Genomic DNA, 24,651 nt, shown 5'->3' on the forward strand with positions numbered 1-24,651 from the left:
CCACCAATGCAACTACATCCTCCCTCAAGTAAGGGGACCAAAACTGTGCACAGTACTCCAGGTGCGGTCTCATCAATGCCTTGTACAGTTGCAACAACACTTCCCTATTTTTATACTCTATTCCTTTAGCAATAAATGCTAAAATCCCATTTCCCTTCCTTATTACCTGCTGTACCTGCATACTAGCTTTCAGCAATTCATGCATGAGGACACCCAGATCCCTTTGCACTGAAGCATTCGGAAGTTTCTCTCCATTTAAATAATAAGTTGCCTTTTTATTCTTCCCGACCAAAATCTGCTGGTGTAAATGTGATTCCAGACCCATAGCAATGTGTTGACTCTTAACTGCTCTTTGAAATGGACTAGCAAGCTACTCAGTTGCATTCAAGAAGGTGGCTCACACCACTTGTTCAGGGGCAGCAATGCAACATCTCATGAATGACTAAAAGATGTATAAATGCAAATTTGTTATACTGCTTTGAAATCTCAGGCTCGCATAGTGTTGGAACCAGGACTACTGCACTGGAACTACAAACTAGATGGGGTTTGAACCAAGTGTACTGCATTGGAATTACTTTACTACCTGGAGTGGGATTTAGACTAGGTGCAATGCAGAGGACTGACTGCCTGGAAAAGAAAAGGGCTTGTATTTATAATACCTTCCATGACCACCGGATGTCCTAAAGTGCTTTACAGCCAATGGAGTACATTTGAAGTGTAGTCACTGTTACAATGTGGGGGAAACCTGTCAGCCAATTAGCGCACAGAAAGCTCCTAAAAAAGCAATATGGTAATAACCAGATAATTTGTTTTTTTCCCCCAGGATTAAATCCCCTGCTCTTTGAAATGCTGTCATAGAACAGTTACAATACAGAAGAAAGCCATTTGGCCTGTCTGTGTTGGCTCTCTGAAGGAGCAATTCACGTGGTACCACACCCCTCCCTGCCTTTTCCCTGTAACCCTGCATATTCTTCCTTTTCAGATAAGAATCCAATTTCCACTTGAATGCCTCAACTGACCTTGCTTCCACCACACACTCAAGCAGAGTCGTCTGATCTTTTACTTCCAGGTCAGGCCTCAGTTTAACATCTCATCCGACAGAAGGCCCCTCTGACAGGTCAGTACTCCGTCAGTACTGCACTGGAGTGGCAGCTTTGATTTTTATGCCAAGCCTTGGAGTGGGTCTTGAATCTACAACTTTGTGACTCAGAGGCAAGAGTGCCACCAATTGAGCCACAGCTGACACAGTGGGATTTGAACCAGGAATGCTGCACTGGAATTACTTGCCTGGAGTTGGGTTTGAACCAGGAGGACTGCACTGGAATCATTGCCTTCGGTGAGGTTTATACCAACAGCTTGTATAACTCTGAGAGGAGAGTATTACCAATTGAACAAAGCTACAATAACAGCTCATTTATGCAGTGCCTTTGACATAATGAAGCGTCCCAAGACACTTCACAGGAGCATTGTAAAGAAAGTATGACACTGAGGTACATAAAGAGATTTAGGTTAGGTAACCAAAAGCCTGGTCAAAGTAGGTTTTAAAAAATGTCTTAAAGGGAGAAAGTGAGGTAGAGAGGCAGAGAAGTGTAAGGAGGGTTTATTGGTTAATTGAAATAGCATCCAGGAAGATGCATGGAGCCAAGTAGTGCACACAAAATGCCAACCATAACCTTCATTATAGCCTTTTGATGGATAGTTCCCTCTCAATGCATGAAGTGCTCTTACTATCCAAAGTTGCCATTATCACTTCAAGCAGAAAGGCTTGCAGGGAGCTCTTTTGGTAAAGGCAGTGTACCCCAGGTTTGATCCCTAATCTCGGTTCAGTTAGCCATTCTCCGCCAGCATGGCAACATGGTTCAAATCTAACAGTGTCAGCCGTGGCTCAGTTGGTGGCACTCTTGTCTCTGAATCAGAAAGTTATAGATTCAAGATCCACTCCAGGACTTGAGCACATAAATCAAAGCTGCCACTCTAGTGCAGTAATGACCTGTCAGAGGGGTCTTCTTTCAGATGTGATGTTAAACTGAGGCCTGGTTGGAAGTAAAAGATCAGATGACTCTGCCTGAGAACGTGGTGGAGACAGGTTGAATTGAGGCATTCAAGAGGAAATTGGATTCTTATCTGAAAAGGAAGAATGTGCAGGGGTATGGGGAAAAAGTGGGGGAGTGCCACAAGGTCAATTGCTTCTTCGGAGAGCACTTTCAAGGTGCTACCTAGTCCTAGCATCCAAGCTAGAAGAGAAAAAATAAGGCAGTGCTTCCATTCTTTTGTTTGTGGTTGTTAGGCGGACAGATTCAGGCTTTGCTTTTATGCTGCCTCACAATTGAATATACTGTGGTATTGGCTCAGATAAAGTGAGGTTGGGAGACGGGATGAAGGGAACCCAATGAAAATCCTGGGATTTAGACTAGATTAGAACTTGTACAGATATGATAGTGAACTGAGGAATTTAAAGGATCCTCAATGGTAGGCTGAGATATGAGAGGGAACAGTAGGTTTTTCAGGGCACACCATCAGGAACTGTGGGATATAAAAGCTATATAGTAGGAATTATAGATTATGGAGGATACACAGCAGGATCAGTAATGTGCTTATTAAATTCCGTGCTTGAAGAAGAATTCTGTTATAAATGTGATAAACTTCACAAATGATTAAGCACCAGGTAATAGCCTGATCCCAAGCTGTTTATTCAAGATGTATAAGGGCAATTAAAAGCTTTGAGTTGGGGAGAGGTGACTGAAGGTGAAGTCGAAGAATCAGGGTGAGGTGATTGAAAGGAAGAATTGGGGAGAAGTAACTAAAGGTAGAATCGGAGAGTTGGGGAGAAGTGACTAAAGGTGGAGTCGGAGGGGTGACTGAAGGTGGAGTTGAGGAGTTGGGGAGGGGTGACTGAAGGTGGAGTCAGAATTGGGGAGAGGTGACTGAACGTAGAGTTGAAGAATCAGGGAGAGGTGACTGAAAGGAACAGTTGGGGAGAAGTGACAAAAGATGGAGTCGGAGAGGTGACTGAAGGTGGAGTTGAAGAGTCGGGAGGGGTGACTGAAGGGAAGAGCTGGGGAGAGGTAACTGAAGGTGGAGTCGAAGAGTCGGGGAGAGGTGACTGAAGGTAGAGTCAATGAATCAGGAGAGATGATTGAAGGTGGAGTCGGAGAGACGTGACCGAAGGTGGAGTCAGAGTCGGGGAGAGGTAACTGAAGGGAAGAGCTGGGGAGAGGTGACTGAAGATGGAGTCGAAGAGTCGGGGAGAGGTGACTGAAGGTTGAGTCAAAGGGTCAAGGAGAGGTGACTGAAGGTGGAGTCAGAGTCGGGGAGAGGTGACTGAAGGTAGAGTGAAAGAGTCAAGTGAGGTGACTGAAGTGCAGAGTTGGGTGAGGTGACTGAAGGGGGAGTTGAAGAGTTGGGGAGAGAGTCATAGAATTGTTACGGTGCAAAAGGAGGCCATTTGGTCCATTGTATCTGCACCAGCTCTCTGAATGAGCATTAAGACTCATAGCCATTCTCCTGCTTTTTCCACATAAGCCTGCACTTTATTGAATAGAAACAATCATTGCTTGAATACCTCGATTGAACCTGCCTCCACCGTACTTCTAGGCAATGTATTCCAGACCCAAAACACTCACTGTGTGAAAAACGTTGGCCTGAATTTTCAGTTCAGTGGGCGGGCATGATCGGCAGGCCTGGGAGTGGTCAGGAAATGGACCGCTGACTGTGATCAGCCCCCAACTGTCATTTCACACTGGTTGGCCAGTTAACGGCCAGCCAGTGTGAAACGCATGCTGAAAAGCTCAGTGCTGCCGGGGTGGGGGCCAGAGGAGGGCGGGCAATGATGTTTCCACGGGCGGGGACAAGTGCTGAGAGAAAGCTCCCTGAAGGCAGAGAGCTGCCTCAGGGAGCTGCTGACCCAAAAACCATGAAATAAAGTTTTGAAGATCAGGAAAAAATATCCAAGCATCACAATCAGGCACTTGAACATATAGATGATAAAAATGCTGTCCAAAGATGATTTTTAAAATTTTATTTAATAATGGAAATCTCATCCGGCACTTGGATGAGGTTTCATGAAAAATGCAAAATCTGCCTGGCCAATTCGCCTGTCCGTCAATTGTAGGGTTAGACGGACCACGAGCACTCAGAGTCAATTGCGCCGTTAATGGGCTTAATTCCCCTTTTAATTGTTGGCGGGCATGCTTCAGAATTTTGTGTGCACCCACCAAGTGAAATATCACGAGAGTGCGGGATGGTGTCGGGGCGCCCGCCCATTGTCTTCTTGTGTGATTTTACGCCTGATCAGGTTGGGTGCGCGACCCCTGTGGGATGTAAAATTCTGCCCATTGTCTTGCATTGCATTTGCTTCTTTTCCAAATCACTTTAAAACTGAGGTGACTGAAAGTGGAGTCGAAGATTTGTTAGGAGGTGACTGAATGTTCAAACCTCTCTTGAATGGAATGCACTCCACAGAAGGTGGAGTCGAAGGGTCAGAGGAGAGGTGACTGAAGGTGGAGTCAAAGGGTTGTTAGGAGGTGATTGAATGTTCAAACCTCTCTTGAATGGAAGCACTTGGTAGCTGCGGTACTCTTGCTTGGACCCTTCTTTGGTAATCACGTAAGTGCTCTTCTGTGAGCGTGGTTAATATGTTTAACTGTTTAGAATATCGCAGCCAAGTACAATCTTGTTGGCTATACACAAGTTTCCAAATGCAGATGTACTGGATATCTATAAGAAGTGGCTGATTTTGCCATTCTACAATCACTGGTACTGAGACACTCGTGGTGCCCATAATGCTGCCTTGGCTGAGAGCTGCGTATCCAGCACCAACAGTTGAAGCTGGAGCCTTGCTGATCTGTATGGGTCACCTCTACATTACTTCTACCAACTGAACTATTGGGGAAGTCAGTATATTGAATTACCTGGAGCCAGGAAAATTTGGAGCACCTCTGCACAGAGCCCAAAAAGAAAGAATGCAATTAGAAAAAAGCAGGAACTTGTTAGTTTTAAAATTTCTTTGCTCCCATATTACTGTCAAAGTGAGAAAAGAATGTGTCAAAGAAGGCAAGCTGTAATCATTATCCTAGGAAATGCATCTTTAACAGGTTGAAACTGTGACTTGCCTTTTTTAATCACATGAAATCAGTATACACTTTACTTAGCTGTGTAAGCACGAGTTACAGCGGATGGGGGGCCTCTGGCCTCTTCAGTGTTTTTAATTCTGGGCTGGTCTGTCTGCGTGAATGAAGATGTATTTTCAGTGTTGTTGACGCTGATTGTTGGGAGAGCTTGCCAAAAGGAGTGAAACAGTAGCTGGGAACAGACAGTGTGCCTCCAGGCTTGAGACTGGTCTGGCTCCACAATTCGTAAACATAACCCTCAGCCCTATCAAGCAGGCATGCAATTCATCTGATCAGCAGGCAGGAAGTTCTGGATTTTTTTAGTGTGTAAATTGAGACACTTGTGCCTGAAAGCAGTCTTTGGGCAGGATCTTATATCCCATGGGTGGGCGAGTGCCCGACCCGATCGGGTGTAAAATAGTGCGCGACGACATCGGGCAAACGTCCTGCCATGGCACAATATTTTGGTTGGCGGGCGTATACAAGTGCCGGCAGTGTGCCCGCTGACAATTAAGAGGCCTATTAAGGCCCTTAATTAATTAAAAACAATTTTTTGCTACCCATCCAACCTTACGGTTGGTGGGCAGATGAATTGGCCAGGTGATCTTTGGATCTCTTATGAAATCTCATTCACAAGCAGGATAAGGTTTCCAACAGTAATTTTTTGAAAAAGGAAACATTTTTAGACATAATTTTTAATATGGCCCTGTCATGTGACTGAGTCATATGTGGGGACATGTTTCTCTCGTTTTTAAAATCTTTATTTCTGTTTGTACAAATCTTCAGCTCCCCCTGAGGCAGCCACCCTGCCTTCAGGGAGCTTTCAGTGTGTGCTCCCTCACGCATGCACAGACTTCTGCGCTCGCCCTCGTCCTGCACCCCCACCCCGGCAGCGCTGAGCCAGCCAGCGTGAAATGGTGGCTGGGGGCCAATTGCAGGCAGCAGACCATTTTCCCGGCTGCTTCCAGGCCCACCTGCCACGCCTGCCCAACGACCAGAAAATCCTGCCCTTTAAGTTTTATTGAACTTGTTTAAAGAGGTGAAAAGCAATAGATTGAGTGGACAGGCTGGAAAACGGCACTTGTGAGAGCTGTTTACTCTGTTGTGTGTTGAATGTCACAACTGACCCCAGACAAATGCATACCCAACACAAATAAATTTTTTTGTTTTTGTCATCTTACATTAACTTTAAAGAAAATAGATTGTTTCCTTACATGTTCCAAAGAATTCTGAACTGAGACTGAAGCTTGTATCAATCAATCACTTCTCAATAAAATCATCACGCCAGCAGATCAAATAATGTCCCATCCACATTGATTGTACAAAATTTCTTTTTAAAACTTAAGTGGATCAAATTATTTTCCATTCGCATCACTTGAATTGAACTTCAAAGCATTAACTATTTCTCATTTACACTCATTGGAAAGAAAAGAAAAACTTGCATTTACATAGCACATTTTATGACCTCAGGACATCCCAAAGCAGTTTACAGTCAACGAAGTGCTATTGAAATATAGCCATTTTAGTAATGTAGGAATCTTGGCAGCCAATTTGCATAGCAATCCCACAAATAGCAAGATAAAAGTAAAATACTGTGGATGCTGGAAATCTGAAATAAAAACAGAAAATGCTGGAAAAACTTGACAGGTCTGGCAGCATCTGTGGAGATGCTGGAGATAATGTTTTGAGTCCGTATGACTCTTCTTCAGGGCTAAAGACAAGTAAAAATGTGGTAGATTTATACTATTTAAGAGGGGGTGGAGCAAAATAGAAGTTTAGGGATAGGTGGAAGCTAAGGAGAAGTTTGACAAAGGTGTCATGACAAAGGGAGTGCTAATGGTCGTGTTAATGACTGAAGAAGGTGCTGATACTGGCCTAATAGCAGAACATGGGTCAGCACCCTGTGAAAGTGAAACATAAAAACACACTTGACAGATGGCCCTGTTGTTGGGGGTGGAGGTTAGGGAAAAAGGATAATAAAATGAATAAATAAATAAAAACTAAAAAAATTGGATTGAAGAAGTGGTAAAGATGGAGGTGAGAGTTCATGGTCTGAAGTTGTTGAACTCACTGTTAAGTCTGGAAAGCCATAAAGTGCCTAATCAGAAGATGAGTTGCTGTTCCTCCAGCTTGCGTTGGGCTTCATTGGAACATTGCAGTAGGCCAAGGACAGACACGTGGGCATGAGAACAAGATGGTGTGTTCAAATGGCAAGCAACAGGAAGGCCTTGGTCATGCTTGCAGACTGAGCAAAGGTGTTCTGCAAAGCAGTCACCCAGTCTGAGTTTGGTCTCTGTAATGTAGAGGAGACTGCATTGGGAGCAGCAAATACAGTAGACCAAATTAAAGGAGATGCAAGTGAATTGCTGCTTCATCTGAGAGGAATGTTTGGGGCCATGGACGGTGAGGAGGGAGAAGGTAAAGGGGCAGGTTGCACCTTCTGTGATTGCATGGGAAGGTGCCGTCAGAAGGGGATGAGGAGTTGGGGGTGATGGAGGAGTGGACCAGGGTATTACTGAGGGAATGGTCCCTATGGAATGCTGGCAGGGTGGGATGAGAGGAAGAGGTGTTTGTTGGTGGCATCATGCTGGAGTTGGCATAAATGGCAGAGAATGATCCTTTGAATGCGGAGGCTGGTGGTGTGAAAAGTGAGGACAAGGGGGACCCTATCATGGTTCTGGGAGGGAGGGGAAGGGATGAGGGCAGACTTGTGGGAAATGAGTTGGACACAGCTGAGGGAACCCTTCGGTTAAGGAAAAAGGAAGACATGTCAGAAGCACCGTTTGGAAGGTAGCATCCTCGGAACAGATGCGACGGTGGCGGCGGAACTGAGAGAATGGGATGGAGTCCTTACAGGAAGCAGAGTGTGAGGAGCTGTAGTCGAGCTAACTGTGGGAGTTGGTGGGCTTGTAATGAGTATTGGTATACAGTTTATCACCAGAAATGGCAACAGAGAAGCCAAGGAAGGGAAGTGTCAAAGATGGACCATGTGAAGGTGAGAGAGGGGTGGCAATTGAAGCAAAATCGATACATTTTTCCAGGTCCAAACAAGAGCATGAAGCGGCGCCGATAGAGTCATTAATGTACTGAGAAAAGAGTTGTGGGAGGGGACCCCGAGCAGAACTGGAACAAGGAATGGTCCACACAACTCACAAAAAGATGGTCATAATTGGGGCCCATGTGGGGACCCATCGACACACCTTTTATTTGGCGGAAGTGAGACAAATTAAAGGAGAAATTGTTCAGTGAGGCAACAAGTTCAACCAGGGAGAATGGTGGTGGATGGGGATTGTTCAGGCCTCTGTTCAAGGAAGAAGCGGGGAGCCCTTAGACCATCCTGTTGGGTGATGGAGGTTTAGAGGTACTGGACATCCATAGTGAAGAGGAGGCGGTTAGAGCTAGGAAACTGGAAATTGTTGATATGAGGTAGGGTGTCAGAGGAATTGCGAATGTAGGTGCGTGAAGACTGGACAAGGGAAGAGAGAATAGAGCCAAGATTAAAAGAAATTATTCCATGGGGCAGGAACAGGCTGACATGATGGGCCACCAGGACAGTCCTTTTGTGGATTTTGGGAAGGAGGTCGAAATGGGCTGTTCAGGGTTGGGGACTATGAGGCTGGAAGCTACGGAGGAAAGATCTCCAGAGGAGATGAAGTCAGTGACAGTCCTGGAAACAATGGCTTGATGCTTGGTGGTCATGGTCCAAGGGGAGGTAGGAAGAAGTGTCTGCGAGTTGGCGCTAAGTCTCTGCAAGGTAGAGGTCAGTATGCCAGAGAACAACAGCATCACCCTTGTCGTAGTTTTGATAACCAAGTCAGGGTTGGACCTGAGAGAATGGAGTGCAGCAAGTTCAAAAGGAAACATGGTTGGAGTGGGTGAGAGGAATGGAAAAATTAAGACAGCCGATGTCATGCCAATAGTTCTCAATGAAAAGATCAAGAGCAGATAGGAGGCCAGAGGGAGGGGTCAGGTAGGGGAAGAATATTGGAGCTGGGTGAAAAGATCCGTTGAATGGGGAAGGACTCCTGCCCAAAGAAGTGAGCCTGGAGATGAAGGCAAAGCATTGTGCTGAGCCCGGAATTCATTGAGGTGAGAGCGTAAGAGGATGAACTGAGTCTTTGCCAAGTACAGAACGTTCAGCACCAGAGAGGGGAAGGTCAGAGAGTATAGTGAATACATGGCAAGGACTAGAATTAGAAGAAGGGATGGGGTCAGAGGGATAGGAAGGTGTGGAGTGTCCCGGATAGGCATTGGCATCAATAAGTTGTTGGAGCTTGCATTCATATGAACTTGAAACATTAACTCTCTTTCTCTTACACAGATGCTGCTAGACCTGTTGAATTTTTCCAACATTTTCTGTTTTTATCCCACAAATAGCAATGTAATAATGACCAGATTACCTGTTGTTTAGTGATAGTAGAGGGGTGAATATTAGCCCAGACACTGGAGAACTCCTCTAGTCGTCTTTGTAAGATTGCTCCCATAGTTTTGTCAATGGTACAGGGGAGATTCTCATAGCAGTAATTGATGGGATTTAAATTTGACTGATTTGTTAGATTTTGTGGATAGGACAAATCCATGAAATTATTCACATTATTGCATGATACCAGTGACAAGAAACCACTGGAATACCTTGACTAAGGATGTGCCACCTGTATGTATTGAGATTAAATTATTGCAGGCATGGGAATAAAGATTCCTTATTACATTTTTTTTGAGTTTTCTCCCTGTCTCTCCTGAGTGTATTGACTTGTGTACAAAAACCTTGCCCCATCTTCACCTGAGAGAATTGGCATTTACCAGTTTATCGTCCACTGACAGCCTTCTAGGTTTTCCTCCATGTGGCTATTTGTTGTGTGTGATACTTGGGATGCTAGCTTTTGAAGGGCCTTAATTGGAAGCTGGGCTTGAGCACACATTTGTATATCTACAGTTCAGTGCCAGCCATGACTGACTTGCAGAGAGCAAGCGGCTGCTGCTGAATCTCTGCACCTCCAAGTGAAAATTTTGCAAAACCACTACCTTTGTGTAACACCAGAGTGCAATACTGTTTGATACAGGTCAGATCTGTCCCTGTATAATACTGGGGTGGGTACAGGTCTCACTAATACTGTGGTATAATAGTGTAATGGGTACAGTGCTGGTGGATACTGGTCTGTCATTGTAATACTGTGATACAGTACTGGTGGATATAGGTCTGTCACTGTGTAACACTGGGGTACAATCCTCATGGGTAAAGGTTTGTCACTGTCTTAAAAGTTGTTCTCCAAGGAGTACTAATCAAGCTCTGATATCCTTCCCCATGCCAAAGCAAGGAGGATAGTGATCAAGGCAAGGAACCCTGTCTGATTTTTTTTTTCTCCTCCTTAACCTGCAAGGTACTTTGAAGTCTTGTCCCGTTGAGATTAGCACAGGCTCTAAATGGAACTTGGGATCTTTCTGGTTACTATGGCTTAATAATATGCTGGGAGCCTGGTACGTGCCTTTCTCCTCAACTGAACCACTGGGGAGCAGAGAAGGTGGGTTGGGAGGAAATTGAGCATGAACAACCTAAAACAAGATTAAAGTAATGTCAATTCCAGCAAATAAATGGGAAGCTAGCAATATATTTCAAATAAGGAATGTCGAATGTGGATATCAGATATAATATGTTATCACATTTAGAAGTCTCCAGTGAAGGGTTTAGCTTGGCCATTATATATATATATACACACAGCTTAGAATCAGCAACTAGTCTTATGGAGACTGCTGCATTTTATCATCACGTCAGATGGCCATCATGTTTATGTTTTTGTTTTGGATTTCCAGCACCCGCAGTTTTTTTGTTTTTATCGTTTTTTCTGTCGGATACAGATCATTTTCCAACTACTGAAGTCATAGTCTGAGCTATATGTGCTTATGTATAGCCAGATAAAAGAAACCATGCATTTTAACTGAGCACAAAGGGGAATCTTGTTTTTCACTTGCCGCTTCAACTATTTTTACCGATTTTATTTGCTTTGTTTCTCCCTCCACTATGTTAAGGCACTTAGCCTTTGGGATATGGTTTCCAATATAGTACCTTGCCCAACTCTATAAGTGATCTTTCTTCATATATGAACCAATTTCTTCAGTTTTGGCAGGCTGTTGATTCATAGGGGCATGACATTCGGACTTGATCCTGTACTCAACCTGACATCCGCACAAGCAAATTTTCTAGCAATGCTCACTGGGTAATGATCAGGAACAATGGCCTTCAATGATTCTTTTCCCCTCCTTTGCCTAAGGGATAATAGAGTAATTATAGTGATTCTATGGTCTGGAGAACTGCCAACTAACTCGGTACAAATTCAAACTCAAACTTGAGTGTTCCATATGATAGAAAGCTAACTAGTTCCTGTAAAATACGAACTAAGTTGGACACAATATGCATGTTGCCTTCTTTTTGCAAAGATGAAGGGATTCCTTTAAACATTCAGCTAGTTCAAAAAATCTTTAAATAAAAATTACTTTGTCTATCTTTGAAAATAATACACAAAAATCTCTCATTGTTGCAGAGAAGAAAGATTCATACTGGTGAAAGACAAATTCAGGGTAATGTCAGGAAATTGGTCTTTGCACGAAAAGTAATGAATAAGAAATCACTTTTGTTCAGAAACCAGCCATCAGCTTTGGATTGCTCCTCATTCAGAGGACTGGCCTCACTCCGCTTCCATCTATTGATTTAGTCAAATCCTGGGCGACTTGATAGGTGAAATCAAAGGAAGGTATTGGTGGTCCTTCTGCGAATATGGAGGAGCACTTGTCTTCAAGTGCATAGGTCTATAAAAGTCTATTGGGTGAAGGAAGTTGATCAGGAGTTGACTTTAAATAAACCTTTGATGATGATGAGGAACTATTGTCTTGTATTTCCAGCGCAAGTTATAGCAAGGTATTGTAGAGCACTTGGACATTGAATCAGACACAAGATATCATTGACATTCTGCTGTGCCGCCAGTTACCACTGACTATATTTAGGTACTGGAGCATAGAGTACGCAACCAAGGTCATGAAGAAGCTTTATGCACTCATCTTTCTCACTCCAATCAATGTGCAGTTCCTTGTTTAAACAAGTGGGTTATTGGCAAAACAAGTAGTCTGCCTCTCAGGGCTTACTAAGCCCTTGTGAACCTCCAGTGAGAGCCTTCATCACAACCTGACCATAAAACACCGGGTTACATCATCTTGATATTAGGTTGGTATAAGAGGTATTCTGGGGATTTCCAATACTCCCACCCTAATCCTGGTAATGCACCTGCAAGCAGAATTTAATCTAGGCCTTTGCTCAATGGTAACTCTGTTGCCTCTGAGTTAGAAGATCATGGGTTGTAGCCCCACTCCAGAGACTTGAGTATATAATCTAGTGCTACAGTGCAGTAGTGAGGGAGTGCCGAATTGTCAGCGATGCTGCCTTTTGGATGAGAAAATGAGATTCCCGCAGGTAGCCTTTAAAGATCTCATGGCACAATTTGAAGAAGAACAGGAGAATTTTCCCAGTGTCCTGGTCAATATTTATCCCTCAAGCAACACTAAAAAATAAATGGTTGGATAATTATTTTAATGCTATTTGTGGAACCTTGCTGTATGCAATTGGCTACCATGTTATTTTAAAAAAATCATTCTTGGGATGTAGGTATCATTGGCACATCTGAATTCCTGCAGTTCATATGGTGAAAATGTTCCAGCAGTGCTGTTACATAAGGAGTTCCAGGATTTTCACCCACAATGATGAAGAAATAGTGACATACATCCAAGTCAGGATGCTATGTGACTTGGAGGGGAATTTGCCAATGGTGGTGCTTCCTATGTGCCTACTGCTGTGTTGTCCTTCTAGGTATTAGAGGTTGCGGGTAGTGCTTAGGAAGTAGTGCTGAAGAAGTCTTGGTAGATTGCAGCACAGCCCAGGGATCAGGCCATGATCTGTTGGTCCATGTGACTCTGTTGCAGTTTCACCAGGACTGCTCTGGATTTAATGGCAAAAATATCAACTGTTGGAAACATAAGTGCTCATTTTGTGAAGGAACACTTCTAAGTTATTCATAGGAAATACAGTAAACTGAGAACCTGCATTTATATATTGCCTTTCATGATTTGTAATCTAGGAAACACAGGAGCCAATTTGTGGTCAGACATCTGATCATCTGTTTCATTAACGTTAAATTGTGGGATTAATATTGGCCAGGACAGTTGGAGAACTCCCCTGCTCTCCTTTGAATAGTGTCACAGAGTTTTGAACATCCACCTGAGAGGGCAGACAGGGCCTTGGTTTAACATCTCATCTGAAATGTAGCACTCCCTCAGACAAGTTCTTGATTGTGTAATAGAACACTCCCTAAATATCAGTGAGCTGAATAATAGAGTAAACATAAATTTCCTACCAAAACAGTCTCCAAACAACAGCAGAGACCAAAACAAATCCTACCCCCATAATGCATTGAAACAGAACACCCATCTAAAGCAGTTAATTTATTTTGCTCCTTCATTTCTCTTTTCTGCCCCTATAGAAGAATACCTCTGGGTACCTCTCTAGCGCCTTATCCAAGAGGCCATCCTTCATGTGTGAGCCTAGTTTGTAGTTTAGATTTTCTGATCTGTTAACTTTTTTTCGATTCAGGCAGCTTAATATCAATGTTACAAAAATGCTGCTAGGAAATCTAGGCTTAATGTCAGCAGGCTATTTGACCATTTATAGATAGTTATTAGTTGAATCCAGTGTTTCTCACCCACTGGTGCGTTATCAGCAGAAGGTCACCGGGTAGCAATCATAAATCTGGTTAAGATCAGCTAATTTAGCACAAACTGGCCTTTCTGTTGTAGGGAAAATCTGGGCCTAAAAATCGTTCTTTTGATACTGAGAGAGGTTTCTTTCTCATGCTTCAGGATGCCAGGTACTGTGAAAGAAAAAAAACACGCAAAACATTTGAAGTGAACTAGCAGAACTAGAACTCCCCAACTATGCACTATGGACATTATAATCAAAGAAGCATTTTTGTTTGCTGCAGTACCCAAAGCTGCGAATCCCTTTAAAGAACCTGCTGCTTTGTTTTCTCAGCATTGTTTGTAATAAGGCTTGTGTATTCAGCTTGGAGCTGCAACTGTATCCTGAAAACCTTCTCAAATCCACGCGATCATACGAACAATTTTTAACACTGAAATTATATCTATATATTTACAGCACAGCTATTGAATGGCAATTCATTTTGAATTGATAGCTGATTCTGAAACACAAAATAGATTCTGTGAGCTCAACTTGATGGCCAGGATTTTTCCTAAGGCGGGTGGGCTGGGTGGGAGCAGGCGTAGGCGGGCGCGGAGCCAATCGCCACCCGCGATCAACTCTGCTCTGCCATTTTACACGGGATGGCCAATTAAGGCCCGCCCAGCATAATACGCAGTCAACAGCGCTCAGAGCTGCCTCAGGGATATTGAATGGACATTAAAATAATTGAATAAATGGTTTAAAAATTTATTTAAACATGTCAGTTGGGATGCATGCCCGCATCATCACGTGTCATTTTACATGTCAGTGTGCTGGGCCCGTCCCCGCACGCCAACAGAAAAACCCTGCCCGATGGCACAGTAGCTAAGAATTTTGCTTGTAGTGATGTTAAACACTGCAGATCAACAAGGTCCCAAGTTGGATCCCTGGTGTGTGCTGGGCTAGCAGATCTCTGCCAGGGTGTCAGTAGCAGGTGATGAGCTTTGGCTTCAGTGCCCCTTACTAAGGAGAGGAAACATCTGCAGGAGTTCATATAAAACGGAGACAATTACCCACTGTAGCTCATTCTTCCACAGGACCTCAAAGTTGTGCAACATCTTATCTTTCTCAATCTTTTAGGTGTCAATGGTAGCACCCGTCACTCTGATTCAAAAGGCTGTGGCTTCAAGCCCCAGTTCAGAGACTTGAGCACGGTATCTAATTTTTCACTTTCCTCCACCATAGTGGACCTGCTGCATTGTCTGATGTGATATTATTTGATCGAAGCCACAGAGGTACCCAAGTGGCTAAAGGCACTGCCAAGTAGAGAATTTAAAACATTACTAGTCAAGCATCCCATGTTTAGTTCCTGGTCTGTGACACAGCTTTACATTAAAATGCTTTGGTTCTAGTGCAGTTTTCCTCAAATATTGGTAGCAGCGACGTACTTCATGTTAACACTGTAAAGTGGCAGATTTTTTCCTATTCCACTGGTCAGCAATGAGACGCCTAGTAATTGGATCCCTTACTGCTAAGACAAGTTGATTCCATAAAAAGCACACCTCAAATATGGACCTTCCAGTTAGGATGGCTCAGTATCATCCAGGGATATTTTGGATAACATCTTGCCACCTTATGGGCATATCATCTAGTGTGCCCACCGGAAGATAACTGAGCTCAGCCAACCATGCCAGCTGGCAGCTTGATGAGCAAATCTGAGATCGGATCTGGTAGGCATGCCGTTGAGCGCATTGACCCAGAGTTTAGCAAACTTGTCCTCAGGTTTGCAGGCATGTTATTTTAATAACAGGCAAGTCTGGCTATTTCCTTTGGCAAGATGTGTATCATTTTATCTGGTTGCAATTGTATTAGATGTTCCCTTTGTGAGACTTATAGATGGAAATTGATGGGCACATGAAATGTTCATACTTTGTTCACTTGAAATGTGAAAAAACAGCTGGCAGATATTTTATAGATTCTGATTTTCCAAAACTTTGGGCATGTTTAAAGCGAGCACTGAGCTATGTAACACTACGGTGGAAATCTGTTACAACTGACAAATAAAGTGCAAGCCAGCTTGGTTCGGTTGGTAACATCCTCAGTTGGTGTTCCGCATTGTCTGAAGTGATGTTCTTTGGAAACTCTGCTCGTGTCACCTGCTCGAGTAGTTCAGTGGGAATCATAGAGCCTAGGGCAGCACTATTCAAAGAAGAGCAGGCAGCTTTCATGGTGTCCAGGAGAACACTCCTCTGTCAACCAACGGCACCAAAAACAATTCATCTCTTACTGCTATTAGTGGGATCTTGCGGCCTGAAAATGTCTGCTGTGCTTACTGCTATAGTAACAGTGCGCAATGTAGTTCATGGGATGTGAAGTACTTCGGGACATTTGATAGCTCTTAATAAGATGTTGTACAAATGCAATTCTGCCTTTCTTATTGGTCCATTAAAGTTTTTTTATAGCATATTATTGGTACCAATAAACTAACTGAAGTGTGTGACAACATTGGAATTTATCTTTGTGTTCTAGGTACTTGGAGACCACACTACAAGGAGGAGACAATTGTAATTGCTTTGGCATCGGTGTCCGTTGTCGCTGTCTTGATTGCAGCTTTCTTCTTTGGGTATAGAATGCTTGCAGGTGAGTGTCTGCAATGAAACTTGAATTCGTTCCTCCTAGTTTAAAGACAGTGTAAAGAAAGCTTTCACTTATCCACGCCCCACACACACACACACACACCCCCTCCCCCCCCCAACCCCGCCGAAAACTGTGAGCATTATTTAACAGTGGTCTTTCCCTTTTGCCGAGTCTCTTCACTCCTAATTAGGCTCCATTCATCTAATTTTTTGCTGATTCCACAGGCACCAGCAATTGCCTGGTATCTTGCCCATGTAACCATTCTCCATACAAGTGTCAGCAGATTTGCTTTTTAATCAAGCAGTTGTCACAGCTGAGCTACATCCTGTCCTCACTCAAGCCATGTGTGCAAAGTATAAGCAGAAAAAGCTAGAAATACTTGTCACGAAACAGAAGTCAGTCAGTCAATGTTTCAGTTCCAAGAACTTTCCTCTGGACTGGAAAATATCACAAATGAACAGCATCTGTGGAGAGAAAGACAGAGTTAACGTTTTGAGTCCGTATGACTCTTCTTCAGAGCTAAAGACAAGTAAAAATGTGATGAAATTTATACTGTTTAAGGGGGTGAAGCAGGTGAATAGCTGGATAGAAGGCCAGCAATGGGTGGAGGCAAAGGAGAGATTGACAAAGATGTCATGAACAAAAGGACAAAGAAAATATGTCTGACCCCAAGCCCCCTGTCAGTTTTAATTCCCTATGCCAGCCTCCTTTCTTGCACCCCTTAGACAGTGACTTTTGCTCAGGTACAATTCCATAGGTACCAGTTACCCTCCCAAACCTCACGCAAATGACCTTTGTTATACATAAACCTTGATGGTGATTGTCGGCAGGTTACCTACTCGTTAAGGTTATCTCACCTTATGCCCACACACACAGGAACTTTTCAGTGACAGATACTGGATAATGAGCAGGAGATTCAGGAGATGTTTACTCCGCCTCTTCCTTGGCTAGGGTGGTGTGACCAATTGTATCACCCCCAACAGCTGAAAAAAAGTGATTGAACATGTGACCTTCTTGTCTGCATGCCTTAGTAGCGACAATGATATGCATTAATCCAGTGAATCATTGGAAGAGTTTACTTTTTGAATGTATTAATAGCATATTGAAATAAATGGAAGTTACCATTCAACCCAACCAGTTTATGTTGGTTGTGCAAGTAAATAGTCCTAATCATATATACCCATCCTGTCCTTCATATCTCTTAAATTCATTTTCCTTTAAACACTAATCCAACCTAATCTTGAATATTGACAATTTCTATCTCAACCATGAACCTTCGAAGTGAATTCCACATCTTCAAAACTCCCTGCGTGAAGAGGGTTTCTCCTGTCCCCTATTCTAAATCTCTTGCATTTAATCTTGTATCTGTGGTGCTTTATTCTCGCCCCATCAGAAAAAGGTCTGTTTCTAACTACCCTCTAACTACCTGGCAGATTGCCCAACTAATCTGTGATGTTTTGAGTTCTAATTAATTTCCTCATACCAGACAGGTTCCCAATGAATCTAAATTGTGCCCTCGCTAAAGCTTCATTATGCTCTGGTGTGGAGCCCAATACAGGACACAACACTCTGTAATTAAATTTGATTAAGGTTTTATAAATGATCATCGGTACCTTGTAGTTTTTATATTCTGTACCTCTTGTGATAAAATCCACTTGATTAACCTGAGCTGTTGCCTTTAATGTCCTGGGAGTCTGTGGCCTGAAATCCCTCTGCTCTTCCACAGCAGAAGCCTCCTTCCATTATGAGTAAAAAAAAATTCTGATGAAAGACCATTGACCTGAAACATATACTTTGTTTCCCTCTCCAGAGGTACTGCATGATCTGCTGAATATTTCTAGCAAGTTCTGAATTTATTTGATTAAGAATATAAACTGAATAACTGCTGGGTTTTTTTCAAAATATATCACCTCACATTTACTGATTTTCAATTCTGCCACATTTTGACCCATTCGCCTGCTTCATCAATGTTACTTTGAACTTCTGAAAAACTAACTATGCCCCCTATTTTGGAATCATCTGCAAATGTTTGCACCATTTCCTCTAGGCCTTATCTAAATAATTGTCCCAGTAAATAGAAGCAATCATAGAACTCAATTGTGTGGAATGTTCAGAAAAATTGCCCATTAATGAGGGCGTGGTGAGTTGAATAGCATGTAGTAAATGCATTTCACTAACATTCAGTATGAAAGCCTAGTTTTTGCTTAAACACATACAGGCTTTCTTGAGTATAAGAAATATTGTGCCAAAATCAATGATTGAGAAAGAGGCAACTTCCATCTTGCTACACTGCCATCTAGTGGTCAAATCATATATTCTGATCAAGAGCGGTGAATTCAGACCAGCCAGATGTGGCAGGGTTATCAAACCAATTTCTTTTTATTCTTTCATGGGATTTGGGTGTCACTGGATATGCCAGTATTTATTGCTCATCCATAATTTCTCTTGAGAAGATGGTGGTGAGCTGCCATGTTGAACCACTGCAATCCTTGTGATATAGGTACACACGCAGTGCTGTTAGGAAAGGAGTTCCAGGATTTTGACCCAGCAACAGTGAAGGAACAGTGATATAATTCCAAATCAGAATGGTGGTGGCTTGGAGAGGAACTTGCAGGTGGTAATGTTCCCATGCATCTGCTGCCCTTGTCCTTCTTGGTGGTAGAGTTTGTGGGTTTGGAAGGTGCTGCATTGCATCTTGTAGATTGCACACACTGCTGCCACTGTGTGTCGGTGATGTTTGTGGATGGAGTGCCAATCAAGCGGGCTGCTTTGTCCTGGATGGTGTCAAGTTTCTGGAGAGTTGTTGGAGCTGCACTCATTCAGGCAAGTGGAGCGTATTCCATCACATTCTTGACTTGTGCTTTTAGATGGTGGACAGGATTTGAGGAGTCAGGAGGTGAGTTCCTCACTGCGGAATCCCCAGCCTCTGACCTGCTCTTGTAGTCATAATTTAGCTGTGCAATTAAGAAGGTGTCAGATTCAATCATTGCCTGTGCTGATTTGGCTCACTTAAGTCGAGTAAGTCGCTTAAGGAGGTGAATTAGACCAGGGTTCCTGCTCCTGTTCTTAGAACAAGCAGGTGCTGTGGTTGGTCTTACTTTCAGTATCCCCAACCTAATGAGAAATTTATGACATCGGGAAACCAGGGAACTAAAGACCAGTTAGCCTAACATCTGCTGTTGGGAAATTGCTAGTGTCTATCATTAAGGATAGAATGACATGAAAATTTTCAGTTGGTCAGAGAGAGACAACATGAATTTGTAAAGGTTAAATCATGCTTGACAATCCTGATTGAATTTTTTGAAGAGGTGCTTAGGAGAATGTCTATGGATGTAATTTTTATGGACTTCACAAGTCCTTCATAAGACATTATAAACTAAAATCGAAGCTCATGGAATTGAAGGCAAATTATTGACCTGGTTAGGAAATTGGTTGAGTGGAGGAAGATAGAGAGTAGGGATACTCTAGTAGGTGGCAGAAAATGACAAGTAGTGTCTGATAGGGATCTGTGTTGGGGGCTGAACAATTTGCCATATTTATTAACAACTTGGATGATGGAATAGAAAGTTACAAATCCAAATTTGCTGGTGACACAAAGATAGGTATCATTTTAAGCGGTGTAGATGGAAATGTAAAATTACAAAGAGATATTGATAGATTAACTGAATGGGCAAAACTGTAGCAAATGAATTTCAGTGTGAGGTTATCCACTTTGGACCTAAAAAGGATAGAAAGGGTATTTTCTAAATGGTGAAAAGCTTTAAAGAGTGGAAGTCCAGAGAGACTTGGGGTATCCATCTACATAGATCATTAAGATGTCATAAACGTGTACGAAAAATGATCAAAAAGGCTAAAGAGGAATCCTTCAGCTATACAAAGCCCTGGTTAGATCACAACTGGGGTACCGTGAGCAGTTCTGGACCCCACACCTTAAGAAGGATATATTGACTTTGAGGGAATGTAATATAAATTTATCAGAATGTGACCTGGACTCCACAGGTTAAATTACAAAGAGAGATTATGAAAACTAGGGTTATACTTCCTGGAATTCAGAAGATATTAAAGAGAACAGATGGAGGTAGGTAAAGAGAAACTATTTCTGCTAGCTGTGGGGCGCTAGGACAAGGGGGCATAGCCTAAAAATTAGAGCCAGATCTTTGAGGTGTGACATTAGGAAACATTTCTTCAAAGGGTGGTAGTAGTTTGGAATTCTATTCCCCAAATTGCAGTTGATGCAGTCTGTTAATTGTTAATTTTAAATCTGAGATCGGTAGATTTTTGTTAACCAAAGGTACAGTTTGAGAGATTTGGGGCACCAGCAGGTATATGGAGTTGGTTTGAAGGTCAGCCATGATCTCAGTGAATGGCAGAACAGGCTCGAGGAGGTAAATGGTTGACTCTTATCCTTTGCAATTTTGGGATTTACACATGGCAGCCAAGAAAACTACCAAACCTGACAACTCAGGACAAGGCCTGAAGGTAAGCCTTGAACACATGAAAACAATTGGTTCTAAGGACCTTTTGTAACAGTAGTTGTATGCAGAAACAACATTCCTTCACATATATTGGAGGCAGAAAAAATAATAACTTGTATTTATATAATGCCTTTAAAGTATAAAACATTCCAGGTGACCATATAAGCTAACATTAGGGCAGATGGCCAAAAGCTTTGTCAAAGAGATAGGTTTTAAGGAGTGTCTTAAAGGAGGTAAGCAAGGTAGAAAGGCGGAGAGGTATAGAAAGAGAATTCCAGAGCTTGGGGCCTGTGAAACTGAAGGCGGGGCCACCGATGGTGGAATGATTAAAATCGGGGATATTCAGGAGGCCAGGATTAGAGGAGTGCAGATATCTCGAAGGATTGTGGGTTGAGATTACAGAGATAGAGAGGGAATTGAAAACAAGGATGAGGATTTTTAAGTCAAGACTATGCTTAACCAGGAGCCACTGTAGGCCAGTGCACACAGGAGTGATAGGGGAACAAGACTTAGTGCGAGTTGAGACACGGGCAGCAGAGTTTTGGCTGACCTCAGGTTTATTGGGGGTGGAATGTGGGAGACCAGCCAGGAGTGCATTGGAATAGTCAAGTCTAGGGGTAAAAAAAGGCAAGGTGAGTCTTTTAGCAGCAGATGAGCTGAGACTGGGGTGGAGTTGGGTAATGTTACAGAGGTGGAAATATGCAAGGTCTCAGTGATGGTGCAAATATGTGGTTGGAAGTTCATCTTGGCATTAAATTTGGCACCAAGGTTGCGAAGGTTCTGGCTCAGCCTCTGAAGTTTCCAGGGAGAGGGATGGAGTCTGTAGGTAAAGAGTGAAGTTTGTAGCAAGGACTGAAGATGATGGCTTCAGTCTTCCCAATACTTAATTGGAAGAAATTTCTGCACGACCCACACTGGATGTCGGAACAAGCTGCCTGATAATTTAGACGAGATAGATGATGTTGAGGTAGAGCTGGTAAGGCTAGCTTGTGATGTGGGCATCACTGACAAGGCCAGTATTTGCTACCCATCCCTAATTGCCCTTGAACTGAGTGGCTTGCTACCTATTTCAAATTGGAGTTAAAAGCGGAACTGGAGTCACATGTATTCAGAGAAGGATGGCAGATTTCCTTCCCTAAAGTCTGTGGACAGGGCAGGACATTAGTGAACCAGATGGGTTTTCATGACAATCGATGATAGTTTCATGGTCATCATTAATGAGACTAGTTTTATATTTCCAGATTTATTAATTGAATCAGCTGCCATGGTGGGATTTGGACCCATGTCCCCAGAGCATTAGCCTGGGCCTCTGGATTGCTAGTCCAGTGACATTACCACTATGTCACCATCTCCCTCCAATTTTCAGTGTACATGTGAAAACAAGTGCTGTGATCTCAAATGATGTTGACAAAGGGCAGCATTTAGATGAGAAGTAAAAGGATAGATCTTTGGGTTCACCAGAGGTGACAGTGCAGAAGCAGGAAGAGAAGCCATTGCAGGTGATACTGTGGGTAGGATTAGATAGATCATAATAGAATCAGATGAGTTCAGTCCCATCCAGCTGAATGACAATGGAGAGGGATTGAAGGATAGTGCAGTCAGCATGTCAGAGGCTGCAGACATGTCGAGAAGAATGAGGAGGGATAGGCTCACTTTGTTGCAATCTCATAGGATGTCATTTGTGACTTTGATCGGAATCGTTTCTGTCAAGGGGGGAAACTTAATCAGAGGGATTCAAACATGGAGTTCATGGAAAGATGAGCACAAATTTGGGAGGTGACAACGCATTCAGGGATTTTGGAGAGGAAAGGGAAATCAGAGATGGGAAGTAGTTTGACAGGACAGACGAGTCGAAGGCTTTTTTTTAAAGGAGAAGGGTGGTGATGGCTGTTTGGCAGGAGAGAGGGCCAGCATCAGTAGATAAAGAGCCATTTACAATATCAACTAACATGTGGACCAGGAAGAGAAGTTGGGCGGTCAGTAGTTTAGTGGGAATAGGGCCAGGGGAATTAGAGGTGGCTCTCAAGGACAAGATGAGCTTGGAGAGGGCAGTGGGGAGATGGGACAGAAACTAGAAAAGATGTAAGTTCAGGGCTATGGTTAGGGCATGGTATTTTAGAAGGAATTTAGCCTGGTGGGCAAATGGAATGGAGGGAAACGGCAGAGCCTCAATCTTAGGTCTTAATCTAACGTCTCAGCCTTAGTGACAAGGAAGTCCATGAGCTCCTTGTATTTAGCGTTAGAGGATGGGGGAGACAGGGGAGAGAGGTTTAAAAAGATGGTTTTGGAGTAGAGAAAAATAGCCGGGTGTTATCTTCATGTTCCAGGATGCTCCTGGGATAGTGAGCAGTTTTAGCATACAAGTGCAGAACCCATAGTACTTTATGCAAGCCAGATCTATGGAATTCATTGCCACAGAAGGCTTTGGAGGCCAGGTCATTGAATGTATTTAAGACTGAGATAGATAGGTTCTTGATTGGAAAGGGGATCAAAGGTTACGGGGAGAAGGTGAGAGAATGGGGTTGAGAAACTTATCAGCCATGATTCAATGGCAGAGCAGACTCGATGGGCCAAAAAACCTAATTTCTGCTCCTATGTCTTATGGTCTATCTGGTGGTGAATGCTAAACCGGTTGTCCACCATATCTTTTCATATTGCGTTCCTTGGACTTAAAGGAAACAGAGATGAAGATCATACTGGGGAAGCAACCAGGGTGAAAGAGAATAATGGCTTTAGTGGGGACTATGGACAGCAGGTTGAAGTGAGGGTGCGATTCAGCAATTCAATAGTTGCAGAAATATTGTGGTGAACAGAGGACCAAGTGCTAGGCATTTAGGATTTTGAAAGCTCTGTTGCAAGTGAATTCGGTGATAGTTTATCCAGAGGTGGACACAGAAGTAAGTGCGGTTGGGATGTGGAAGTGAAATGTGGATGGAAAGTGTTGCAAAGAAGTGATCAGAGATGGCCTTATCTGTGATGCGATGGGAATATCAAGGCCACCTAAGACGGTAAGGTCAAAGAGGTGGTCGTGAAGAATGGTTAGGGAGTTTACATAGAGGGAGAGATTAAGGGGGGATAAATTGGCAGTGAACTCAGTGTAAAGAGCATGATGAGTTCAAATGGAGGTTGAAATCACAGAGAATCAGAAGCCACTCTACAGAGGCTTAGGAAGGAAAGCAGTGAAGATAACTTGGTGAGAAATTTTTATGGTACTTGGGCAGAGAACAAGGATTTTAAATGAGAGTGAGAGGAGTGGAACAAGCTGAGATGCTTAAAGGAAGGAAATGTGTCAAAGGAGTAAGGTGTGAATTGGTGATGAGAGCCACACTGCCACTTTGTGGCTCTTGATGGGGTAAGTGGTAGAAGGTATAGTCAGGTGGGGAAAGCTGCATTTAGGGGGAAGGTGTTATCAGCCCTCAGTCAGGTTTCCATCAAAGCCATGATATTGATGCAATCATCCATCATAAGTTCAGGGATGGCTAGGACCTTGTTTGCAAGTGAATGGATATTCTGGAGGTAGATGCAGAGAGAGGATGTTGAGAGCTGATCTGCTGGCAGAGTCCACAGATGCAAGAGTAGGGACAGTGAGTTGGACAGGAAGGAGATTGGCAATATTAGCCCCAGCAGGCTTGCTGGATGCAGAAATTCAGCAAGTGAGTAGGATGGGGCAATTGGGCTTCCTTCTTGTAATGAGGCAGGGGTGATGCCAAGAGAG

The 24,651-nt window shown here is 43.2% G+C and overlaps 1 protein-coding gene across 4 annotated transcripts in view; it reads left to right on the forward strand.

Moving 5' to 3' along the window:
• bmpr2b (bone morphogenetic protein receptor, type II b (serine/threonine kinase)) overlaps positions 1-24,651 on the forward strand; it is a 333,412-nt gene that overhangs the window by 256,898 nt on the left and 51,863 nt on the right. For 3 of the 4 annotated variants that reach the window (XM_041200905.1, XM_041200903.1, XM_041200904.1), the window contains one exon: positions 16,354-16,464. In XM_041200905.1, coding sequence (XP_041056839.1) covers positions 16,354-16,464 — 111 coding nt within the window. Of the gene's footprint in view, positions 1-1,098; positions 1,118-16,353; positions 16,465-24,651 lie in introns of those variants that run through there. The other variant, XM_041200906.1, reaches the window with a different exon arrangement.

The sequence above is a fragment of the Carcharodon carcharias genome, chromosome 12, assembly GCF_017639515.1.
Source record: "Carcharodon carcharias isolate sCarCar2 chromosome 12, sCarCar2.pri, whole genome shotgun sequence".
Classification (NCBI taxonomy): domain Eukaryota; kingdom Metazoa; phylum Chordata; class Chondrichthyes; order Lamniformes; family Lamnidae; genus Carcharodon; species Carcharodon carcharias.